Raw genomic sequence first — 21,547 nt, 5'->3', positions numbered from 1 at the left:
GCTCAACTCACATGTTTGATACTGTTGGCTTTGGAACATAAATGGTGTGAAAAACCGACTGTGTTGCATATACTGCCTCTGGGATACAATAATGGTATAAGATGTTTATTCCTAGGGTATTTCCCATGTTTAGCTTTCAATTAGAAACAAGCACCAAAAAATCCAGTTTCATTCTGTCTACTGAAAATACTCATACAGCAAATGCTCCAGGTTGGCAAGATTTATTCTGAAATTGAAGTTCAAAAATGGTGTGTATTAAAATCCACGGCCATTTCTATGTCTGCTGAAGGTTTTCATCGATTGGGCTCCTGATCTCTTCTGCATGAAGACGCCAGGTGACACAAGGCCCATGGATTAAAATACTTATTATGTTCCTCCCATTGGGTCCGCCTCCTGTTGGGTCCACTTCTCCACAGGACTAAAGATTTAGTGTTGTTCAGACACAAAGAGCATGGAAACCCATCTGTCGCCTATGAGTTAGCGCTATATTTTATATTGTGTACATGAGGAAAGTATGTGGAGTCCCCCAACATAGTTTGCTTGTCATTTCTCGTCTGCAAGGGAGGCTCTGGGTTGAATATCTGAGGTCCGAAGAATTTTTCTTCACCAAACCCATTCTCTCCAGAGAAGGCTGGCAATCTTCAGGTCTGACTGACATCAGAGTCAAGAGCACTCCACAGCCCCTCACTCGCCCCCCTCACCACAAGAGCAGCGATTCTCAGTAAATAGTGCACCAATTGCTGCCATCACTCGGCATGAGCCCTCCAGTGATGAGCAAAATCAGATCCACAAACCACCAGATCCCAAGTCCTCCAAGTGTGAGCAGTTTGCCGACTGCTGTGCCAGTGTGTCCCAAACAGAAACGATCCACTCCGAAACATCCCAGGAAGAAGGAGTAGAGTAAAGTGGTAATGAAGTAGTGGCCAGTGTACCTGAACAAAAACGGAGGAACAAGAAGTTGTTTTGCTACATACATGATTCACTTCAAGATTAATGAATTTGACACAAGGCCTCTTGTCCTCTGTTCCTACTCAGTTTGTTAGGGTTTGTCAAGTGGGGCTGCTAGGGGAGACAAAAAAAAAAAAAAGAGATTCATGAAAAAATGCATTTATTATCATCATGAGTCTTAGAAAAAGGAGGCATGATCTACTCTGAAGTGACACATGAGAGGGAAACCAGAATGGTCAGAAGAGAGGAGCAAGGGAAAGGTTTGGACCATTCCTTTTACTGGAGTCTCTCCAGAAACAAAGGGCAGGGCAGGGGAACGGTGTAGGATGGGGAAATCTGAATAAGTTCAGCAAGTTCTCGGCAGCAGGGGAGGTGCCAGTGGCCTGGCCCTGGAATGATTAAGGAACAGAATATAGACCAGAGAAAGGGAGTGTAGCTCTAGATTGGATTATGTATCTGCCCAGGACTTGCTTTTGGCTAAGCCTTTGTTCTTTGACCAGTCTTGGGAAGTAGAAATTGTCCTCCATGGGAAGACAAGTAGAGTTTTTGTTTTTGTGCAGCTTCTGGGGGTTGGAACTCATGGCTTAGGTGCTATCCCTGACCTATTGTGCTCAAGGCTGCTGCTCTACCACTTGAGCCACAGCTTGATCTCTGGCTTTTTGCTAGTTAATTAGACATAAGAATCTTACAGATTTTCTTGCTAGGGCTAGCTTCAAACTATAGCCCTCAGATCTTAGCCTCCTGAGTAGCTAGAATTACAGATGTGAGTTGTTGGTTGTAGGACTTGAACTCTGGGCCTGGGCATTGTCTCTGAACTCTTAAGCTCAAGGCTACCACCCTACCCCTTGAGCCACTTTGGGTTTTCTGGTGGTTAATTGGAGATAAGAGTCTCTTAGACTTTAGTGCTGGCTTTGAACTGAGATCCTCAGATCTCAACCTCCTGAGTAGCTAAGATTACAGGTGTGAGGATGACCGTGAGGAGTCTGCACTTTTCATAGGAAAATCTTTATTACTGCAATACTAAGACAAGTTGCCCTGGATTTATGCCTATCTGGAATCTTGAGGCTAGTTTCTGATACAACTCCTTTCAGAATCGGGGTCAGACACAGTGCTCGGAGGCACTTAGCTGTTTAGGAGTGGGGGTGGGGGAGGGGATGATATTAAGGAGCCTGGTCTGAATTCACACCCTGCATTGCAAACATCTCTATCAATGGATTTGCAAGTCATTGTCACCTTCTTATGCATTTTTTTTTTTTTTTTTTTTGCTGGTCCTAGGCTTTGAAGTTTGGGCCTGGGCATTGCCCCTAGCTCCTTTTGCTCAAGTCTAGCACTCACCAAACTTGAGCTACAACATCATTTCTGGCCTCTTCTGTGATCAATTGGCGAGAGGAGTCACATGGATTTTCCTGTCTAGGCTGGCTTCGAACTGTGATCCTCAGATCTCAACCTCCTGAGTAGCTAGGATTACTGGCCTAAGGCACCAGTACCTGGCTTGTTGTTGTTGTTTGTTTTGAGTCAGGTTCTTGCTATCTAACCTAGGCTGGCATAAAACTTGCAGTTTTTCTGTAAACTGGCTTACAAACACTAGCTCATCACATTCCCACATTCCTCTTTAACATCTGAAAAGAAAAAAAACAAACAGTAGAAAATGACAAGAAACTAGATTTGTCTCTATTCAAGTACCAGCTTTCCCTTCCAAAGTGGCACTAACTTTGGGCCAGGAGTGTAGCTCAGAGGGAGAGCACAGGCTTAGCATGTTTGAGATGTTAGGTTTGGTTCAACACCGTTGCCACCACCAATAGCTAGAAAGGTAACACTTACTTTATACAGGGCTTATTTTCCCGGAGGAATGTCCTAGGACTGGCACACTCAATTCCATCTAGAGCCCGGCACTGCACGGAGGTGTGTTCCACATCGTTGTAGGCCTGACCTCCGAACTGTGGGATATAATCACCAAAACCAAAACAAGCTCACCGAAGCACACAGCACAAAGGTCTATCTTCCTCACTATTCTAATTATTCTAAGGAATAACTGCGGTTAAGCTATGTTCAAAAACATGAGACTGCCAGGTACTGGTGGCTCACCTGTAATCCTAGCTACTCAAGTGGCTGAGATCTGAGGATCCCAATTCAAAGTCAGCCTGGCCAGGAGAGTTCATGAGACTTTTATAATTAACCACCAAAAAGCTGAAAGGGCAGCTGTGGCTGGTACAGCACCAGTCTTGAGTGAAAAAGCTAAGGGACAGTGCCCAGGTCCTTTCCCACAACCAAAAAAAAGAATAGGATTCGGTGACATACTTTAAATGACTTTAGATCAGTTCATTCTAAATGTATGTTTTTAAATAAAAATTTTCTCCATGACTGGTTTCCATTTAGAAGAGACAGATACAATGCTGTAACTTACTCTCTCTCTCTCTCTCTCTCTCTCTCTCTCTCTCTCTCTCTCTCTCTCTCTCTCTCTCTTCTCTTTCTTTCTTTCTTTCACCAGTCTTGGGCTTGAGCTCAGGGCCTGAGCACTATCCTTGGACTTTCTCAAGGCTAGAGCTCTACCACTTGAGCCTCAGCACCAGTTCTGGATTTTTTTTTTCTATGTATGTGACATCGAGGAATTGAACCCGGGTCTTTGTGCATGCTAGGCAAGCACTCTACCTCTAGGCCAAACTCCCAGCTCCAATGCTGTAACTTTCTTATTTGGAAAGAAAAAAGAACATGAAGAGCATTTGAGAATGGATATGTATGTAGAAAGCCAATGTGTATCTGAGGTCTGCTTTATATCTATTAATGTTAGCATATTAGAAAAATAACTGAGAATGTCATCTGAATTAGGGTTTTTTAGGTCACAAATGTACGATTATTAGATACCCTAGTGTTTTAAATTCCAGCCAAATTATTCAGATCTGGGGCTCTCATCCTTAGCGGAACTGCATGCTAACAGAAACTTCAGCTGTATATTTCTTTTTTTTTTTCTTTACATACAATCACTGGCATTTAGATTTTAGAACATAATCAAATTAGACTGAGGGTATATATGTCATAGATACATATTAATCTATGTAATAAAACATTATGTCTATAGAGTCATAAGTTTTTATGTCTATGTAGTTGTGTTTATATTTCCAGTACCATGTCCATAGCATTGGGTATACAACTATTGAGTCCTCGCTCTTGTACTGTTTGGATCTAGTAGCCATGTATATTTTGTTTTGTTTTTTCTTTTTTTATTGGTGGTAGCAGGGCTTACTCAGGGTTTGCTCCATTTGTGTTCTATCACTAGAGCCAAGCTTCCAGCCTTGGTTTAATTAATAAATTAATTATTTTTTGGGGCCAGTCCCGGGCTTGAGCTCAGGGCCTGAGCACTGTCCTTGGACTTTCTCAAGGCTAGAGCTCTACCACTTGGGTCTCAGCACCACTTCTGGCTTTTTTCTGTATATGTGGTACAGAGGAATCGAACCCAGTCTTTGTGCATGCTAGGCAAGCACTCTACCACTAGGCCAAACTCCCCGCCAATTAATTAATTTTTAAATAGTTATACAAGGGGTTTCAATTCTACATGTCAGGTTATAAGAATAGTGCATGATCAGTGCTCTCCTCCATCCCATCCCTATGCTCAAGTTATTTAGTTCCATTTTCACAACAATATGTACAGCTTTATGAATGTACAGTGAATATAATGATGGTATTTCCTCATCCTTCCTCCCTCTTTATGTGCCTCTTTTTCTTGACAACTTCCCCTCTCCCATAAAAACTGTTTTGAAAATTATTTACTTTTTGGCTAATAATTTTGAAGATGGAGCCTCACAACTTTTTTTTTTGGTGCTAGTCCTGGGACTTGAGCTTTTTTGCTTAAGGCTGGCACTCGATCACTTGAACCACAGCTTTCTGACTTTTATTAGATAAGAGTCTCATGGACTTTGCTGCCCAGGATAGCTTCGAATCATAGTCCTCAGTCTGCCTCCTTAGCGCAGTAGGCATCATGTCAGTCTCACAATCCTTAGATGTCAGCTTTCTGAGCTAGCTAGATTACAAGCATGAGCCCCTGGCACCTGGAAGAGTTCTATTTATGAACTGGATATAAAGCCCAATCCTCTGGATCTCATCCTCTTGAGTAGCCTTGGCATGAGCCAGTGTCCTTCTCACAACTAGACAGGTCCTACTGATACTTTGTGTCTTACTACTATTTTTGTGTTCTCCATGGCAAATAATGACGTTACTTTCTCATACCTCCTGAGAACTGTTCTACTTAAGGAGTTATGTGCAAGGGAGAGTTTGAGAACCTCAACAGGGAAACTTAAGCTTTTAATTAAATAGGCAAAAGTAAGTTATCCCTACCATATTTATCAAGTTTGTTTTTTACAAATAATTATGAATAAAATTTCAATGGGTTAAATATTTCTTTATATATGATTCCATTCACGTAGGATGGCTCTTTTTTGTCCCAGTTGGCCTTGGACACAGTCCTTTTACTTATGTAGCTGAGAACACAGAGGCATGTCGTCATGACTGCTTATTGATTGAGATGTGGGATCTTGTTAACTTTTTGCATGGGTTGGCTTTGAACCTTAGCCCTCTCAATCCTTCCCTGAGTTGTTGTGACTATACACACAGACACTGTGCCAGGCTAAGAGTTGCCTTTTTGTCCTTGCTACTGTCATGTTTATTTCTGTATCTGATTTAGTACAAAAAAATGTTTCTCTGTAGTTCTCTTGACATCTAGAAAATTTGTGTTATCATTTAGTGAGAGAAGATAAATAAAATTTGTGGTTTTAAAAGTTTAGTGGGACATGTACACATAGCTTTAAGGAAAATTAGTAGGTCTGAAGGACTTTTTTCTCATTTCAAGAGGCCACTGGAACATGTTTAACAAGTGAAAAATAAAAGGTCCCCAGCAAGAGAATCTTTGTCCCAAATGTTATGAAACTTCCCATTTCATCATTAGTGTTTGAAAGCATATATCTCTTTTGTTCTTTCAGGCAAGGGCATGGCTCAAAGAATAGGTGACATTTTAACTTCAAATCTGTCAATCTCAATGGAACTAAAGATGGATTGATCTTTGAACCTGGATGGTTTTGATACAGAAATTGCTCCTTCATGAGAAAACCAAATTTGTTGTACAGCCTAACCATGATGGAGATTTCTATAACAGTTATTTAGATGGATTTCTACTATAATGTACACTCTCACCGTTTTTTTTTTTTTTTGTTTTTTGAAACAACATCCAGACAGTACTACTTCTCTAGGGAAAAGTTTGTGCAAGAAAACACTCACCTTGAGACAACCATGACCAAGTTCCGTGGATGCAGTTATATTTCCAACATGGTCCACTGGGTCATCGCATTTTATAAATTCATCAGGTCTGTAAATCACAGTAAGATTGCAATCACCAGCATCCTTGTACATAATCAAAATAGGAAAGGGACATTTCCTCTTTTTCTTTCTTTCTTTTTTTTTTTTTTTGCCAGTCCCAGGGCTTGAGCTCGGGGCCTGAGCACTGTCCAAGGAATCGAACTGGGGTCTTTGTGCATGCCAGGCAAGCACTCTACCACTAGGCCAAATTACGTGCCACAAGGGACAATTCTTTGCTAAGTCTTCAGGGGATGGATTCCACCCTGTAGGCCCCATTCCAAACCGAAGGTGGTGGTAAAACACAGGGTCTCCCTGGTGACTCTTTTGTTGGAGGTGTTTTAGTCCTGTTTCTACATAATCTGCTTCAAGGCTTCCTCTCCCTGCTAGGCAAACAACAGTCTGTGGGGAGACATTTAAGTCAAAATCGACTCAGTTCTTCTTCTTCTTTTTTTTTTAATTTCTCAAATACCTTTTCTCATTGGTCCAAAAAGAACTGTTAAAAATGGCTTTGTTCTGCAACAGTGAGGATATTGATTTTTTTAAAAAAGCGACTGGGGACAGAGACAAGTCATTTCTCCATTTGTTTCTTGGTACCGGTGGATTATTATTTGGTTAAAGGATGCAGAAGAAGCAATGTACAACCTGGCATGCTGCTTCTTTCAGAGTCCTTCCTAAGTACTCGTCTTTCGGGACCCCAACGATCTGCCACCCACACACGAGGCTATCCCTGGATGAGGGTGAGGGTCCTGTCATAATCAGGTGTTCAGGTGGCTTTGGTCTACGAAAAGGGAGCCTGTCCCCTCCCCCGCCTTCCCACACCAGCCACACACCCCTGGTCCAGTCTCCCCCCTGGGCCCGCCTCGACGCCCGGATAGCTTACAGGTAGGAGCAGAGGATGACTGGAGAGTGGGGGTCGCCATATTCCCAGCTGGGCGTCCCAGCGGAACCCTCCGGGTGGGCAGCGGATGTGAGCTCCAGCTCGGCCGTAGCATTGTACGAGTGGCTCCGGGAGACACAATGCAGCAGCAGCAGATTCCCCAGCAACAAAGCCGCCTGGCCACACAGAAGCAAGTAACTCAGCGGGCAGCCACCCAGCACCATCCTCCCGGACGAACGCAGGCCGGCACCGCCGACCCAAGCCCAGACAGGTCAGGCCTTTCCGCGTAGTTTAGTGCCCTGTCGCCAAACACCCAATGAGGCGCACAGTGAGACGCTCCGCCCACCCGTTGTAACCAATCAAAAGACCCCTAGCAGGAGGAGGGGGCGGGACTGCGCAACGATTTTGCTTTTCAATGCCTTTTCTGGGTCTTATACTCCGCCTTTTGCTCCGAGAGTTTTGTCCAATCGCGTCCCTCTACCCCGCGAGTAGGCGTGCCCAGAGAGCCGAGGGGGCGGGGCCCACGGGGGTGGGCGGGGCCTCGCGATGCGGATTTCAGCGGCGGGCTCGGAGCTCCCATTCTCCCGCCGAGGACTGGAATTTTTTTCCCTACGTCAGCAAAGGGAAGGCGATGTTGGAAGCTAAGGCCGGGTTGCGTCAGTGTCGTGCGCGTGCTCCGTCCTGCCCTGGGGCCCCGGAGGGGTTGCAAAATGATGGGAGAGGCGGAGGCTGAGGCGACGGATCGCTAAGTGGACCGCGCGGGCTGTTTCGCGATGGGGTCGGGCGCGGGCTCGCCCCCTGGGAGCCGCCTTCTCCGCGGGCTGCTGTTGTGGGGCCTGGTGGGCCCGGTGCTCGCTGGGGAGCGCCCAGGTGCGTGTCCGCCTTCCCGGTCCTTCGGGATGGCTGGTTCCCAGGGTCGGGGCGCTCGGAGGGGGACCACGGCGGGGGGCTGGTCCCGGGGAGGCGCAGCCACCGTCCGCGTGTGCCCGCCGTGGCGGGCCCGGCGCCTGGAGCGCCCCCAGCCCCTTCGGGAACGCCCGTGGTCTGGGTCCGCTCCCTTCCTCTCCTGCTTGCGGAGCCTTGGGCGCCGCACCCCATCCCGGTCTGGAGCGGAGCGGGGAGCCCGCGCTCTCCGCGCCTCTGGGGGGGACCTGCCCCGGGGCTGCGGGCGAAGGGGGCGTCACTGGGTAAGAAAGCCGGACGTGGAACTTTTGCTTCGGGGTATAAATTGGGATTTTTTTTCTTTTTTTGACGTTGGTTGTGTTAGGAAGAGTCACTGGTCACACAGCTAAATCAAGTAAGGGAAAGCGGGCGCGTTTTTCCTAGGCCATTTTTGTCGGAAATGAAGTGTTACATTTCTAGAGCTGCCGTAATATAGCCACGGGTCCCGCCGGGCGCTTGTCGTCTTTACATCCAGGCAACTAATCCCTACTCTGGATTATGCCTTAGAATTAAATTATGTGTGGGAAATCAACCGGTTTCTTTTTGAACCATCCTATGAATATGTATGATATTTATATTAGTGTTGCCCAGGTATAATGGAGGCAAATTATCACCATTCTTTTTTTTTTTTCCTTCTGGAAATAAGTTATTTATTGTGAATTTTCTGTTGAGCTATTCAGAATATGGCTACGTTGTGTATCAGAGATGTGAACCGAGAGACCCTCACGATATTATTTTCCTTTATTTCTTACTTTTGGCTTCTAAAAATTAAATCACCAGTTTGACCTGGTGTTGAAAAATTGGAGTTTTAAAATATTTAAAATTTGAATAGCTTTCTCTTTTAAAATGTTTTTTGGTTAAGAGTATTTTTTCTGTGGTGGTGTTCTAGTTATCAATATTTAAAGTAGCTTGTATACAGTCTATGAGTTTTAGTAATGCATGAGTCTGAGTGTAAACAAACATCAGACTGTATTTTTAGTTCATGAATATTTTATCATATTACTGCTGTGTAGAGAAACGGAATGTCTTTATGATCTTCAGTGGTGGCTTCACCTGCTTTTGGCGAGTCCTGCTCTTAAGGGGTGATCTGCTCCTTCACAATGTGGCTAGCATTTAGGGATCTCCCATAAACCCAACCGTTTAGTGCTGTGAAAGGGTGAGAAGGTGATCAAACGTGTACAGTGTATCTCAGGGATGTAGGACAGATTTTTATAGAGACAGTGATATTTGAACCCAGCTAATGGGGTGAAAATTTCAACTGAAAGGTTAGTAAAGCATTGTAGGCCAAAAAAAAAAGTTTTTACAAGAATGGGTGTATGGGGGAAGTGAAAGAAATGACGTGTTACAAATGATGAGAATGCCAGTGGGGCTTTAGATATGGAAGGCAAAGGCAAAACTAAGGTACCAGGTGGGGAGAACTTCCAGTGTCAAGATAAGGGGTTCAGATTTTATCCTATAGGAAGTTCTTTGGTCTAGGAGGGTGGCCGTCAGATTTTCAGTGAGAATACTTAATAGACAAAGAGCATAGACTCTAGGAGGGAGAGATTAGAATGGGGGAGGAGAGGACTGGAGGCTGAAACCAGCTAGGAGGTGTTGCCTGTCAGTGTGCAGTGGTGTGCTGTTTTTGGGGAATGCTCTTCTAGAATCAGCTAAGTTCTTGGAATACAGGATGTTTAAAAACATGTACTGAGACTTCTTCCAATAATGAAAGAGGAACTGGAGGACTCAGAAAGGCCACACATGAATTAGTCACACTGGGAACTCAGTAGGTTTTGGTGGGATTTTTTTTTCCCCAGATAATTCCCAGTTTTAATCCTCATAGTTTGTTTCACATATGCAGATTGGAGAAGCAGATTGGTAATTTTTTTTGTTTTGTGTATTTAAAAAATTTTTAATTTTTAATTGTTATTATAAAGATGATGTACAGAGGGCTTATACTTACGTAAGTCAAGTCATGAGTATATTTCTTTTTGGCCAGTACTTTCTAGTCCCTCCCTGTCTCCCAGTTTTTTCTTTCCATCCCCACCTACAAGTTGTAGAGTTCATTTTCAACATAGTAGACGCTATGAGTACCACTGCTGCATTTGTTCAGCCTTTGTCCTTCCCAAAGACAAAAAAGAACAAACAAGACAAAAGGAAAAGAAAGCAAGAGCAACAAAGCACCAACTTCATGTTTTCATTTTCTGGAGTTCATTTTGATAAATGTTATTTTTATGATTAGAGGCACATAGGCATTGGGCAATTGTGTTCCTCCCCTCAGAGTATTTGCCTTTGGTCTCACTATGTGTGAATGCCTAGAGTTCTGTATAGTTTATCATGGCTGAATATATTTTAAATCAAGCTTCTGTATATGAGAGAAAACAATCTGTCTCTCTGATCTTGGCTTACCTCACTTAACATCTATCGAGGTCCATCAATTTCTCTGAAAATGACATAACATTTTTCTTTCTTTGTATAAAATTCCATGTAGTATAGGTACCACATTTTTTGAAACCACTCTGTTGTAGGGCATCTGGGCTGTTTCTGTAACTTGGTTATTGTGAATAGTGCAGCAGTGAACATGGATGTGCAAATGTTTTTATGCTATACTAGCTTGTGATATTCCAGAGAGATGCCCAGGCGTGGTGTGGATTGGTTGTTGGGAAGGTCTGTATTTAGTTTTTTGAGGAACCTCCAGATTGCTGTCCAGAGTGGCTGTACTAGTTTATATTCCCACCAATAAGGCAGTTCCTTTCCCCCCATATCTCCACCAGCATTTGTTTTTCAAATTTATGTTGTTGGCTGATCTGGAGTGAAATGGAATCACAGAGTTGTTTTGATTTGTATTTCTGTTATGGCCAGCAGGTGAGCATTTCCTCATATTTTTTTTTTTTGCCATTCTTATTTCTTCTGAGAAATCTCTCCCTTAGCTCCTTTTTTGGGGGACAGGATTTTTACACCCATTTGTAACACTGTGTCATGAAGAAATGCTTGTGTCCAATTTCTGAACAGTTGTCTTAAGTAGTTAATAAAACAACAAATGAGCCAGCAAAGATAACTTGTATTTTTGTGAAAAACTATAAGAGGCTTAGATATGAAATCTGTTGCTTTTTTTTCTCCCTTAAGTCAATAAGTAGGATGCAACAGATTTAGAAATTTTCTTTTAGAAACTTTAGCATTCTAGAGAAAATGAGTTTGAAAGTTAATTCATGGTGAATAATTGTAAAATGAAGTATGATGTAAGAACTAGGTCCACACTAATCTCATTATTAGATGCTTGTGTACATACACACACATTCATATATATCTATATATCAGTCTCTTTGTCTTTCCTGCCAAGGCTAGATTTGACCTGCTGTCCTCAGACCTTCTGGAGTAGCTAGTAGCTAGTTTGAGGCACTTTTTTTTTTGTGGTTCATGGGGCTTGAACTCTGGGCCTGTCCCTGAGCTCTTCAGTTGAAGAGTATTGCCCTACTCCTGGGCCTGGGTGTTGTCCCTGAGCTCTTTAGCTCAAGGTTACCACTGAGGCACATCTTTTCAGAGTGACTGAGAGAGCCTGAGACATGTACTTAATTCAGTTTTCAAGTAGGCAGTTATGTTTGAATTTCTTTTATAATAATTGGGATACTACTGACACCAGTAATAATAAGTCCAAAAATGGGATCCTGGACAACCATGTTATATTGTAGGCCAAACCTGAGGAATACCTTTTTCCCTTTGTCACAGTTTTCTTATGAGATTCCCACACCTCATCCTGGCTTAGCTCACTCCTTTAGTAGCTTGTGGGAGGTCCCCAGGCAAGTAGATTTCCACAGAACCTGCACCTGCTTAGTCTCCTAGCCCATAAGATCCTGCTGGGAACACACATGGCAACTTCCAGACATGCTTGGAGAAGAGGGCTAAGTATGGCTGTTTAGCCCAAAGTATGTGTGGGATCTGTGCTATGGTGGAAAATTGAGGCAATGTTGCTCGTAAAAAGCAAAGCTCACTTTAGGTTGTCAATGATAGTAACCACCAACAGAACTACGGGTGAATAACTGTTTAGATGAGAAGAGAATGATTGTATCCTGAATGTATTTTTTTTTTAATTGAATGTTTACTGTACCTGTTCAGGAAACACATGCTGACTAAGATATTTGCCTTGGCCTCAGCAAGTGAAACTTGCTAGTGAAACTTCAATCCTTAAGAACTTTTTTGTTGTTGTTCCAGTCCCAAGGTTTGAATTCAGTCCTTGGTTACTGTCGCTGAGCTTTTGTGCTTAAGGCTAGTACTCTCCCACTTGAGCCACGGCTCCACTCTTAGCTTTTTGGCTGTTAGTTGGAGCTAAGAGCCATATAGACTTTTCTGCTTGGGCTGCCTTTGAACCATAATCTTCAGATATCTATCTCCTGAGTAGCTAGAATTACATGTATGAACCACCAGTGCCCAGCAGAATATGAAATCTTTGTGTGTGTTTATGTACGTGTGTTGGTCCTAGGGCTTGAGCTTAGGGCCTCAGTGCTGTCCCTCTTCTTTTTTGTTGAAGGCTAGTGCCCTACCACTTGAGCTATAGCTCCACTTCTGGCTATTTGGTGGTTAATTGGAGATAAGAGTTTGAGAATTTCCTACCAAGGTTGGCTTTAACCCACAGTCCTCTTATCTCACCTTCCTAAGTAACTAGGATTACAGAAAGGGAGCCACTGGTGTCTGGCAACACAGTATTGTCTCAATGTGACACTTCAAAACAGCAACAGATGCATTTGCCATTTAAATGTAAAGACCTGCGTATTAAAAAGGTTAGCCCTCAAAACATGGAATGTTGTAGAACATAGCAATAAAAATGACAATTATAAGTGTGTTTGAAGGAGGTTATTGATATGTGATATGTAATTATTTTGGATTGGCCCTGTGAAAAGAGTAAAAATATGTGGTCCTAAATAATAGCTCTTTATGGACGTAGTTACAATAATTTCTCTATATGCAGTACTTTGGACCTCAGAATGACCTCATTCAGCCAGAATGTACAGCCCAGGTTTGTCTTCCCCAGTAAGGTGCTATTTATTTAGATAATAAGCAGGAAGGAAAGGAGTAATGCTGGCGGTTTGGCAGTCACATTTGTTTGCTTTGCAATTAGGTAGAATTCCTTTAATTTATAAACTTTTACTGTAGTTACTGTTATTAAAAAATGCATAGACTTCTTCCAAAGCACAGTCCATTAAAAGAACTAAGGCCTTAGAAGAAAAAAAAGGGGTCAAACTAGCACCTTTTCCTTTCCCTGTTTCATGTTTCAACTTTTATTTTTATCTTTACTCCATGTTTTCTGGTGATCTTTCAGATCACTAGGTCACAACTTTGGTAGTATGTTTATTCTTTCAAATTCTAATAGAGTAGTTTGTATTCTCCATAGAGCTGATTGTTGCTTTAATTATGAATTGTCTTTCACCTATGTTTTTAAGCTGGGGCAATTTGCCCACAGAAAGTGTGTGGAAGATACTTTTAGTTGTTGTCCCTGGTGAGTGGAGGCTTGGGTTGTACAGGATACCCCCAAATACTTTCCAGCTCTAAGTGTCAACAGCATGACGGTGAAAGCTTTATGTAAATGATGTTTATGTACTTGTAGCATAGGAAAAATGTTTGGTTCTAGTGGGAGAGTGAAATTAAATAAAAAGGACAAGGGGAATGTGGGAAAATGTGTACCGGATGTGAACAGGAGAACAGAAAAAATGAATCTAAACCTAGAGATAAGAAAGGAATTTTGGGGAAAAAAAGTAGGAAGGAGATTTCTCATACCATTAGTGTATATTATTTTTAACTGGCATTCCCCCAATTTGCACATATTAGGATGTTTGAGAACTTTTTCAGGCATGGTTTTAATTCAGAATGTAAATCCTCTGATGTTTTGAAAGAAGTCAGAGTGAGAGTAACACCTTACATAAAGAAGTTAATTTTAGTGTAGCTGTAGTTTTGAAAGTTTTTTTTGAGAGTAAGTGACTAATTTGTAGCATATTTGTTTTCAAATAGGAATTGCTTTTTAGGCTGTTAAAGAAGGAAAGAGACTTGTATCTTATATTCTTGCATCTGGCTTTTATTCTTCTAACACTGGATTAAAAAACATCTGATAGAGACCTGAAACTTGGCTGGAATGTAGGTGTGTGACCTTATAAAGTCACTTAACCTATTTCAGAATGAGAGCTATTTTAAATATGCCTGCCCCAGAGAACTAGAGCTGTTGCTTTGTTTTCCTTAGGCATTTATTTTTTCCTGGGGTGATTTTTGAGTTGTAATGAAAATGTTTCCGTTTAGCTGCCTATAGAGTATCGAGTATCCTCTAGTGAAACAGTTGTCTGTGTCTATTCCCATATATATGCTTCTGCTTCTTTTATACATCCTTTTAATTTAATGAACTGTCAAGATAGGAAGTTGCAAAAAAGTTTACAGGTTATGCAAAGGTCTGTACAGTAAGTTTATTTTTATCACATGGAGTTTGTGATCTGTTAATCACATTGTCAGCTGCACCTTCCAGACTGCGTGTCCTAGTAGTTGAATAGGTTTCTGTGATCCAAAAGGAAATTCTTGAAGATAATATTTAAACCTGTGTCTTTAGGAATTTGAGGAAACTGAAGGACACTGAAAGGTTTATTTTGAGTGAGGATATAGTCCTAAACTTCAGTTAGTTTAGGATTAGTATTTCTGACAAGTGACTGGTATTTATTGAGATTTCTTTTGAAATGGTTCCCATTGAAGAATGTCTGGATAATATCTGATTGTGATATACCATAAATTTGCCTTGAATCAGCTCTGAGATTGGTGTGTGTGTGTGTGTGTGTGTGTGTGTGAGAGAGAGAGAGAGAGAGAAAGAGAGAGAGAGAGAGAGAGAGAGAGAGAGAGAGAGAGAGAGAGAGAGAGAGAGAGACCATTCCTAATTTTTAAATTAATTAATTTTTTTTTGGTACTGAGACTTAGATTTAGGACCTTAAGTTTGCTAGTTTTGCTTACTCATGCTGGCACCCTATGACTTGGGCCCTATCTCCATTCTGGCTCACAATCTGCTCAGGCTGGCTTTGAACTTTGATCCTTCCTCTAGATCTCAGCCTCCTGACTAGCTAGGATTGCTGGTGTGAGGTATGGGTGTTTGACTTAATTTCTAATGTTTTTAATGTGTTAATATGAAACTACAGTATGATCTGCATATGTGGTTGAAGGATAGAGTTGAAAGTTGTTAAGATAATTTTTACTAGATCTGATATAATGTGTATTTTCCTGTTTGGAGTGTGTGTGTGTGGTGGGGGAGGGGTCCTGGGGCTTCAACTCAGGGTTTGGGTGCTGTCCCTGAGTTTTTTTGCTCAAGGCTAATTCTGTACCACTTGAGCCACAGCTCCACTTATGTTTTTTGGCGATTAACTGAAGATAAGAGTCTTATAGACTTTCTTACTTGGACTGGCTTTGAACTGTGATCCTCAGATCCTAGATACTTCTGAGTACCTAGGATTTAGGTGTGAGCCACTGGAGTCCAGCCTGTTTGTGTCTTTAAAATTACAAACTAGATACGATTGTACACATTTTAATACACATAGTTATCTTGGGAAAAGTTTCATGTAAATATCTCATCTTAATCTGTGTTGAAAAAAATATTAAGAGACATAGGCAATTATTGAGTGAATATATATACAGATTAGACCAAAGGAGGAAAGAAAACAGGTGAAAAGTATCCTAGTAGTCCAGATGTGAGGTTGGTGAGTAATTCAGTACCAGAGGGCCTTCTGGTACAGGTTCCTGAATACAAAAAGGTGACACAGAAAGGACTTTTTAGAAGAGACAAGAAACAGTCTTTTAAAAAAAAGATTGTGCTATTTTTTTTTTTATTGAGACAACACTTTCATCACTCTTAATTTCAAAAGTAATTCAAATGGCAAATGACCACTCATTATATTGAACAAGAAGTGTAGCAACTGTATGTCTTTCTTCATTCCTTCCTGGTTTTGCTCCATTCTAGTAACTACTCTTAACAATTTAGTGAATTTATTTGTGCTACCTACTTTTTTATTTGGTACATTTTGTAGTCACATTCCATGTTATATAAGTATAGTATCTCATAACTGATGTGGAACGACATAAAGTAAAAAGTAAGTTTTTCCCTCACCCCATTAGAAATAATTATTATAGAAGTTGTCAAACATATAAAAAAGAGTAGTGAACTTTTATTTACTTGTTTCAATTTTTACTTATTTTACATATATTATTAAGCATTTCTAGATTATTATTTATTATTTATTTATTTTGTCTGTGATGGGACTTGAACTCTGGGCCTGGGTGCTGTCCTTGAGCTCTTCAGCTCAAGGTTACTGCCCTACCCCTTGAGCCATAGCACCACTTCTGGTTTTCTGGTAAATAATTGGAGATAAGAGTCTTAGTGGCTTTAGTTGCTGGGCTGGCTTTGAACTGTGATCCTCAGATCTTAGCCTCCTGAGTAGCTAGAATTACAGGTGTGAGCCACTATATCTGGCTACTTTATATTATTTTGTCACTGAATATTCAGAATGAATCTTCTAGATTAGACAGACAACCTTACCACAATGGACTTTTTGTACTTAAAAATTGATAATAATTATTCAGAATCATTAAATAGCTACTCAATGTCAAAATTTCCTTGATTATCCCAGGATTTTTTGTTTTGTTTTGTTTTGTTTTTTCCTTAGTTGAGGCATTTTAATGGTTCTAAATAGATTCATAGCTTTCCTTATCTTATAAAGTGTCTTGATTTATTAGAGTTTTAAATAACTAGTATTGCTTTGCTAGAGAAATTGAGTGTTTCTGTTCACTCAGTCTTTCAGTTTGTGCTTGTCTTTTTTTAATTTAGCATAATTTATTTAGGAAAATAGGACAGAATAGTGAGAATTCAAAAAGGGAAAGAGAGGAGGCATGGTTCACGTAGTAGAACACCAACCAGTGAGCTAAAGTGAGTGTCAGATACCAAATTCAAGCCTCAGTCTGGGATAAAAAAATAAAGTAATAAAAAGGGAAAGAGGAATAAATCCTGACAGGTAGAGGGTGAGAGTTTAAGAGCGTCCTTGCCATTCATAATCTTCCTCAGACTGAATGTGGCTTGGTGGTCTTTAGAAGGTGACCATCTATTTCAATGAAATAATTGTTTGAGTGGCTGCATTCCTATAATCCCAGTACCTGGGAGGTGGAAGATGGAGGATTGTGAGTTGGGGTTGTATAGTCAGATCTTGTCTAAGCAAAACAAACCAAAAAGGATTGTTATGTCATTGGTTCAGATGTTGGAAGAGCGGGAGATTGTCACACGTCCAGACTGAATCTATTCTGGACTCCAATTTGTTTATCTTCTTGGGGATTTGTTTAGGGTAGTGACTTTGGAATCCAAATCCTGCTTGATATGAAACAGGGTTGGAACTGGGAGCAAGACTTCTTTGAATGCTTAGTTGCTGATAAATTTGTATGAAGCTTTTGTTTTATAAGTTTATGTAAGAAATTTCATTTGAGGCATTTGTGGCATTGAGCCCATCAAATGTGAAAAGCAGCTTTCGCATCCACTCATTTAGTATATGAGAGTGCCATTTCAGCAGAGGTCATTAGTACTGCATATGGTGGGAAATAAGAAATGAGTCTTAAACTCTATCATGCTTCCCAGATAGCTCACCAAGTAGTCCCCTCATCTGCCATTTTCCTTCTTTCTTCCTTTCTTTCCCTCCCCCCTTCACCTCTTTATTCTCTTTGTCCTCCTCCTTCGTCTTCCCCTTTCCTCATCTTTCCTGTCTTCCTCCTTTATTATTCTGTTTTTTATATCTTAAGGTTTCTTTCTTTAAAAAAATAATAAATTATAATTTGGTGCTTTTCTCCTGAGACTGCCCTCTTTTGGTCACTGTGTATGGGTATCTTGAGTTTTGTTTGCTTTGTCATGTCTCCTTACATTTTAAATCTAACACTTGCTGACCATGTGTCAGCACCTCTGTATATGTCCATTAAAATAACATACAAAGTGAAAATAACCCAGAGAAAAGGCAACAAAGGACCTCTTCTTAATTTATCCTGTTGTTTTTTTAGATAACTCTTTTTTTTTTTTTTTTTTGGTGGGTATTGGAGCTTGAACTTGGCTTAAGTGTTGTCCCTCAGCTCTTCAGCTCAAGGCTACCTCCCTACCCTTGAGCCAAGCCTCACTTCCCCTTTTCTTGAGGTTAATTGGAGATAAGAGTCTCAGGTCCTTTTGTGCCTGGGCTGGCTTTGAACCTTAATCCTCAGATCTCAGTCACCTGAATAGCTAGGATTATAGGTGTGAGTCACTGAGCCCGGCTGACTCTGTAAGCTTTACCTCATATGTGGTACAAACATGTGCACTTATGAAGGAAGGTGGGAGGAGGGCACAGAATCAGTGCAAAACAGGTGAAAAAGTATAACAGTGGGTCCAGCCGCTGCACTAGACACCAGTGAAAGCAACTCAAGAGCAGTGACGGGAGGGAGGGAATGGGAGAGAAAGAGGGAACAACTGATACTAACCAACAGGAAAGAAATAGACATATCACTGATCAGGAAGAAATAATTCATCATTAATGTTTGAAGAGTTAATCTTTTTGCTTATGTAAAATTTGAGGTCTTTGTAGTTTTCATTATTCATAAGCTTTGTAGATCAGAATGACGATTCTTATCTGTGCGAGTGTTAAAATTATTATGTGATGATATATTGGTATATAACTATGCCACAGAACTATGAAATATATGTAATCACTCAATCTCAATAAATAAATAAAAAAGACAAAATTAATTAATTTGTCTCAATCTTGTAGCTGGAACTCAGTGCCTGGGCACTGTCTCTGAGCTTTTTTGCTCAAGACTGATGCTTTACCACTTGAGTCAGAGCTCCCCCTTCTGTTTTTCTGGTGTTTAGAGATAAGGGTCTCATGGACTTTTTTTATCTGGGCTGCCTTCAAACCAGGATCTTTAGATCTCAGCCTCTTAAGCCAGTTGTGCAAAGAAATTTCAATTCAATATGTCACTTTAGGAATGCAATCATCTTGATTAGTGTCAGCCCTCCATTATTCCCTCTCACCCCCACCTATCCCAACCCTACTCATCCCTTCAAGTTACCTATGTTATTTTCTTATACATAGAGTATTGACTGTATTTACCCAGCTTTCTTCTCTACTAGTCCTTCCCTTAAACCATGCTGCTCTCCAGTCAAGATATGTTTCAGCTTCTTGGTATTCATTTATTATACCGTTCAACATTCAGAGTTTACCCTGTGGAAATCTATCCCTGTATATACTATACTTTAGTCACCCTGAACATGTATATATTTATGGGCCTTGTATATGTTAATGTTTTAGATCTCACTTTCATATATAGAGAAAACATTCACTCATTGTCTCTGAGTCTGACTTCACTCAGCATAATTTTTTTCCACATCCATCTATTTTCCTGCAAATGGCAATATTATTTTCTCTGTTAAATAAACAAAATATCTATCTATCTATCTATCTATCTATCTATCTATCTATCTGTCACTCTTTTTTTTTTTTTTTTTTTTTGCCAGTCCTGAGGCTTGAACTCAGGGCCTGAGCACTTTCCTTGGTCTTTCCTCAAGGCTAGAGTTCTACCACTTGAGCCACAGCACTATTTCTGGCTTTTTTTTTTTCCCCCTACCTGGGTCTTCTTCCTGAGCACTGTCCTTGGGCTTTCTCAAAGCTAGAGCTCTACCACTTGAGCCACAGCACCATTTTTGGCTTTTTTTTTTTTTTCTATGTATGTGGTACCAAGGAATTGAACCTGGGTCTTGTGCATGCTGGGCAAGCACTCTACCACTAAGCCACACTCCCGGCCCCCATCAATCACATTTTCTTGATCCATTTGTTTGTTGCAGGGCATCTGGGCTATGGTGAATAATGTGGCAAAGAACCTGGGTGTTAAAGAAAGTGATTTATTGTATTCTTACTTGTAATCTTTGTATACATGTTCAAGAATATGATCACTGAATCTTAGTTTTCTGAGGAGTCTCCAAACTGCCTCTCATAGTAGCTATTAATTTACATTTATGCCAGTAGTGTATTTTGGGTCTCTTCTTTCCTACACCCTCACCAGCATTTGTTGTTTTTTCTTTTTTTTGCTGGTCCTGGGGTTTGAACTCCGCCTGGGCTCTATCTCTGAGCTTGTTTTTCAAGACAAACACTCTACTGCTTGAGTCACAGTGCCACTTCTGGCTTTTTTGAGTTGTTTATTGGAGATAAGAGTCTCACAAACCCTACTGCCTGGGTTGGCTTTGAACTGTGTTCCTTAGATCTTAGCTTCTTGAGTAGCTAGGATCATAAGCATGAACTTATTGACATAAGCAGGAGCTTCCTGAGTAGAATTCCAGGAGCTCAGAAAATAGATAAGAAAGTTGACAAATGAGATTGCTTTAACCTAAAAAGCTTTTGCACAAAGGATGCAAAAGTAAAAAGACAGTTTACAGAATAGGAAAAGATCTTTGCTGGCTTTATGTCTGACAAGGGTCTAATAACTAGTTTATATAAGGAGCTCAAAAAACGAGACCCCCAGAGATTCAGTCACCCTACTAATAAATAGGGAAGAGAGCTGAATAGGTATTTCTCAGGACAAAAAGTACAAGTACAATAAACATAAATAGTAATAAATACATGAAGAAATGCTCAACATCCCCAGTTGTAAAGGAATTATAAATCAGAATAACATAGATTTCATTTTACTTAAGTCTTTTTTTTTTCTTTTTTAAATTTAGGAAAAGGGCTAGGGCATGTAGCCACAAAATGTTTGAAAATAATTGCTAAGCACATACAGTTTAGATATAGACTTTTTTTTAAAAAAGGAAATATTTCTCTGCATACTTACCGAGGACATTGCTATTTTAATGCGGAACTATTTGTGTTGCATATATATTTTAATATGGGAATGTCAAATGATTTTGTTTTTCAGTGATTTCAACATTCAGGTTCTGATTTCCATTATATTTTGGTACCATGTGGTTTTTCAGGGTCACTTTGTTTATCATATTTGTTATTCCCTCTGCTGTAGGCTTTCAACAGACCTCACATCTTTCTTCTTATGAAATTATAACTCCTTGGAGATTAACTAGAGAAAGAAGAGAAGCCCCAAGGCCCTATTCAAAACAGGTATGTTCTCTCTTGAGAACTATCTATGTATTAAAATTTTCCTTTGTGTCTTTTCTTAACCAAAGTGATATTTTTAGCTGTGATTGGTTCACCAAATAATTGGTAATTAGTACATGTCCATATGGTACTGACATGCATTGGACATTAGTCTAGTAAAAGTGACACATTAAGCCTTAGTATTTTTTTTAATATTAAAGTATGTTTATTTTTATGACATATTTTTACACCAAGCACTTGAATCAAAAGTTCATCTCTAGATTTAATATACTTCCTGTATGTAATTGTATCTAATCATTATCTGAAAACTCATGCCAAACTAAGTCAGCTAGGGAATAAATAA

General features: G+C 40.5%; 2 protein-coding genes across 2 annotated transcripts in view; one reads left to right on the top strand and one right to left on the bottom strand.

The window, feature by feature from the left end:
• Positions 1-205: 205 nt before the first annotated feature.
• Positions 206-7,472, bottom strand: Tm2d2 (TM2 domain containing 2). The gene is made up of 4 exons (XM_090353890.1): positions 7,172-7,472; positions 6,214-6,301; positions 2,770-2,885; positions 206-932 (listed from the first exon to the last, which is right to left on the bottom strand). Exons 1-4 carry the CDS (start codon positions 7,390-7,392, stop codon positions 719-721), a joined length of 639 nt encoding a protein of 212 aa, XP_090210016.1. The 5' UTR covers positions 7,393-7,472; the 3' UTR covers positions 206-718.
• A 304-nt stretch (positions 7,473-7,776) lies between these two features.
• Positions 7,777-21,547, top strand: part of Adam9 (ADAM metallopeptidase domain 9) — a 93,227-nt gene continuing 79,456 nt past the window's right edge. Inside the window, exons 1-2 of the mRNA XM_090353889.1 lie at positions 7,777-8,038; positions 21,110-21,207. Of these exons, the coding sequence (XP_090210015.1) occupies positions 7,942-8,038; positions 21,110-21,207 (195 nt within the window). The 5' untranslated portion in view covers positions 7,777-7,941. The remainder of the gene's footprint in view (positions 8,039-21,109; positions 21,208-21,547) is intronic.

The sequence above is a fragment of the Megascapheus bottae genome, chromosome 20 (genome assembly GCF_031878675.1).
Source record: "Megascapheus bottae isolate mThoBot1 chromosome 20, mThoBot2.hap1, whole genome shotgun sequence".
Lineage (NCBI taxonomy): Eukaryota > Metazoa > Chordata > Mammalia > Rodentia > Geomyidae > Megascapheus > Megascapheus bottae.
Note: the sequence above shows the minus strand (reverse complement) of the source record. Positions and strands in the feature narration are given on the sequence as shown.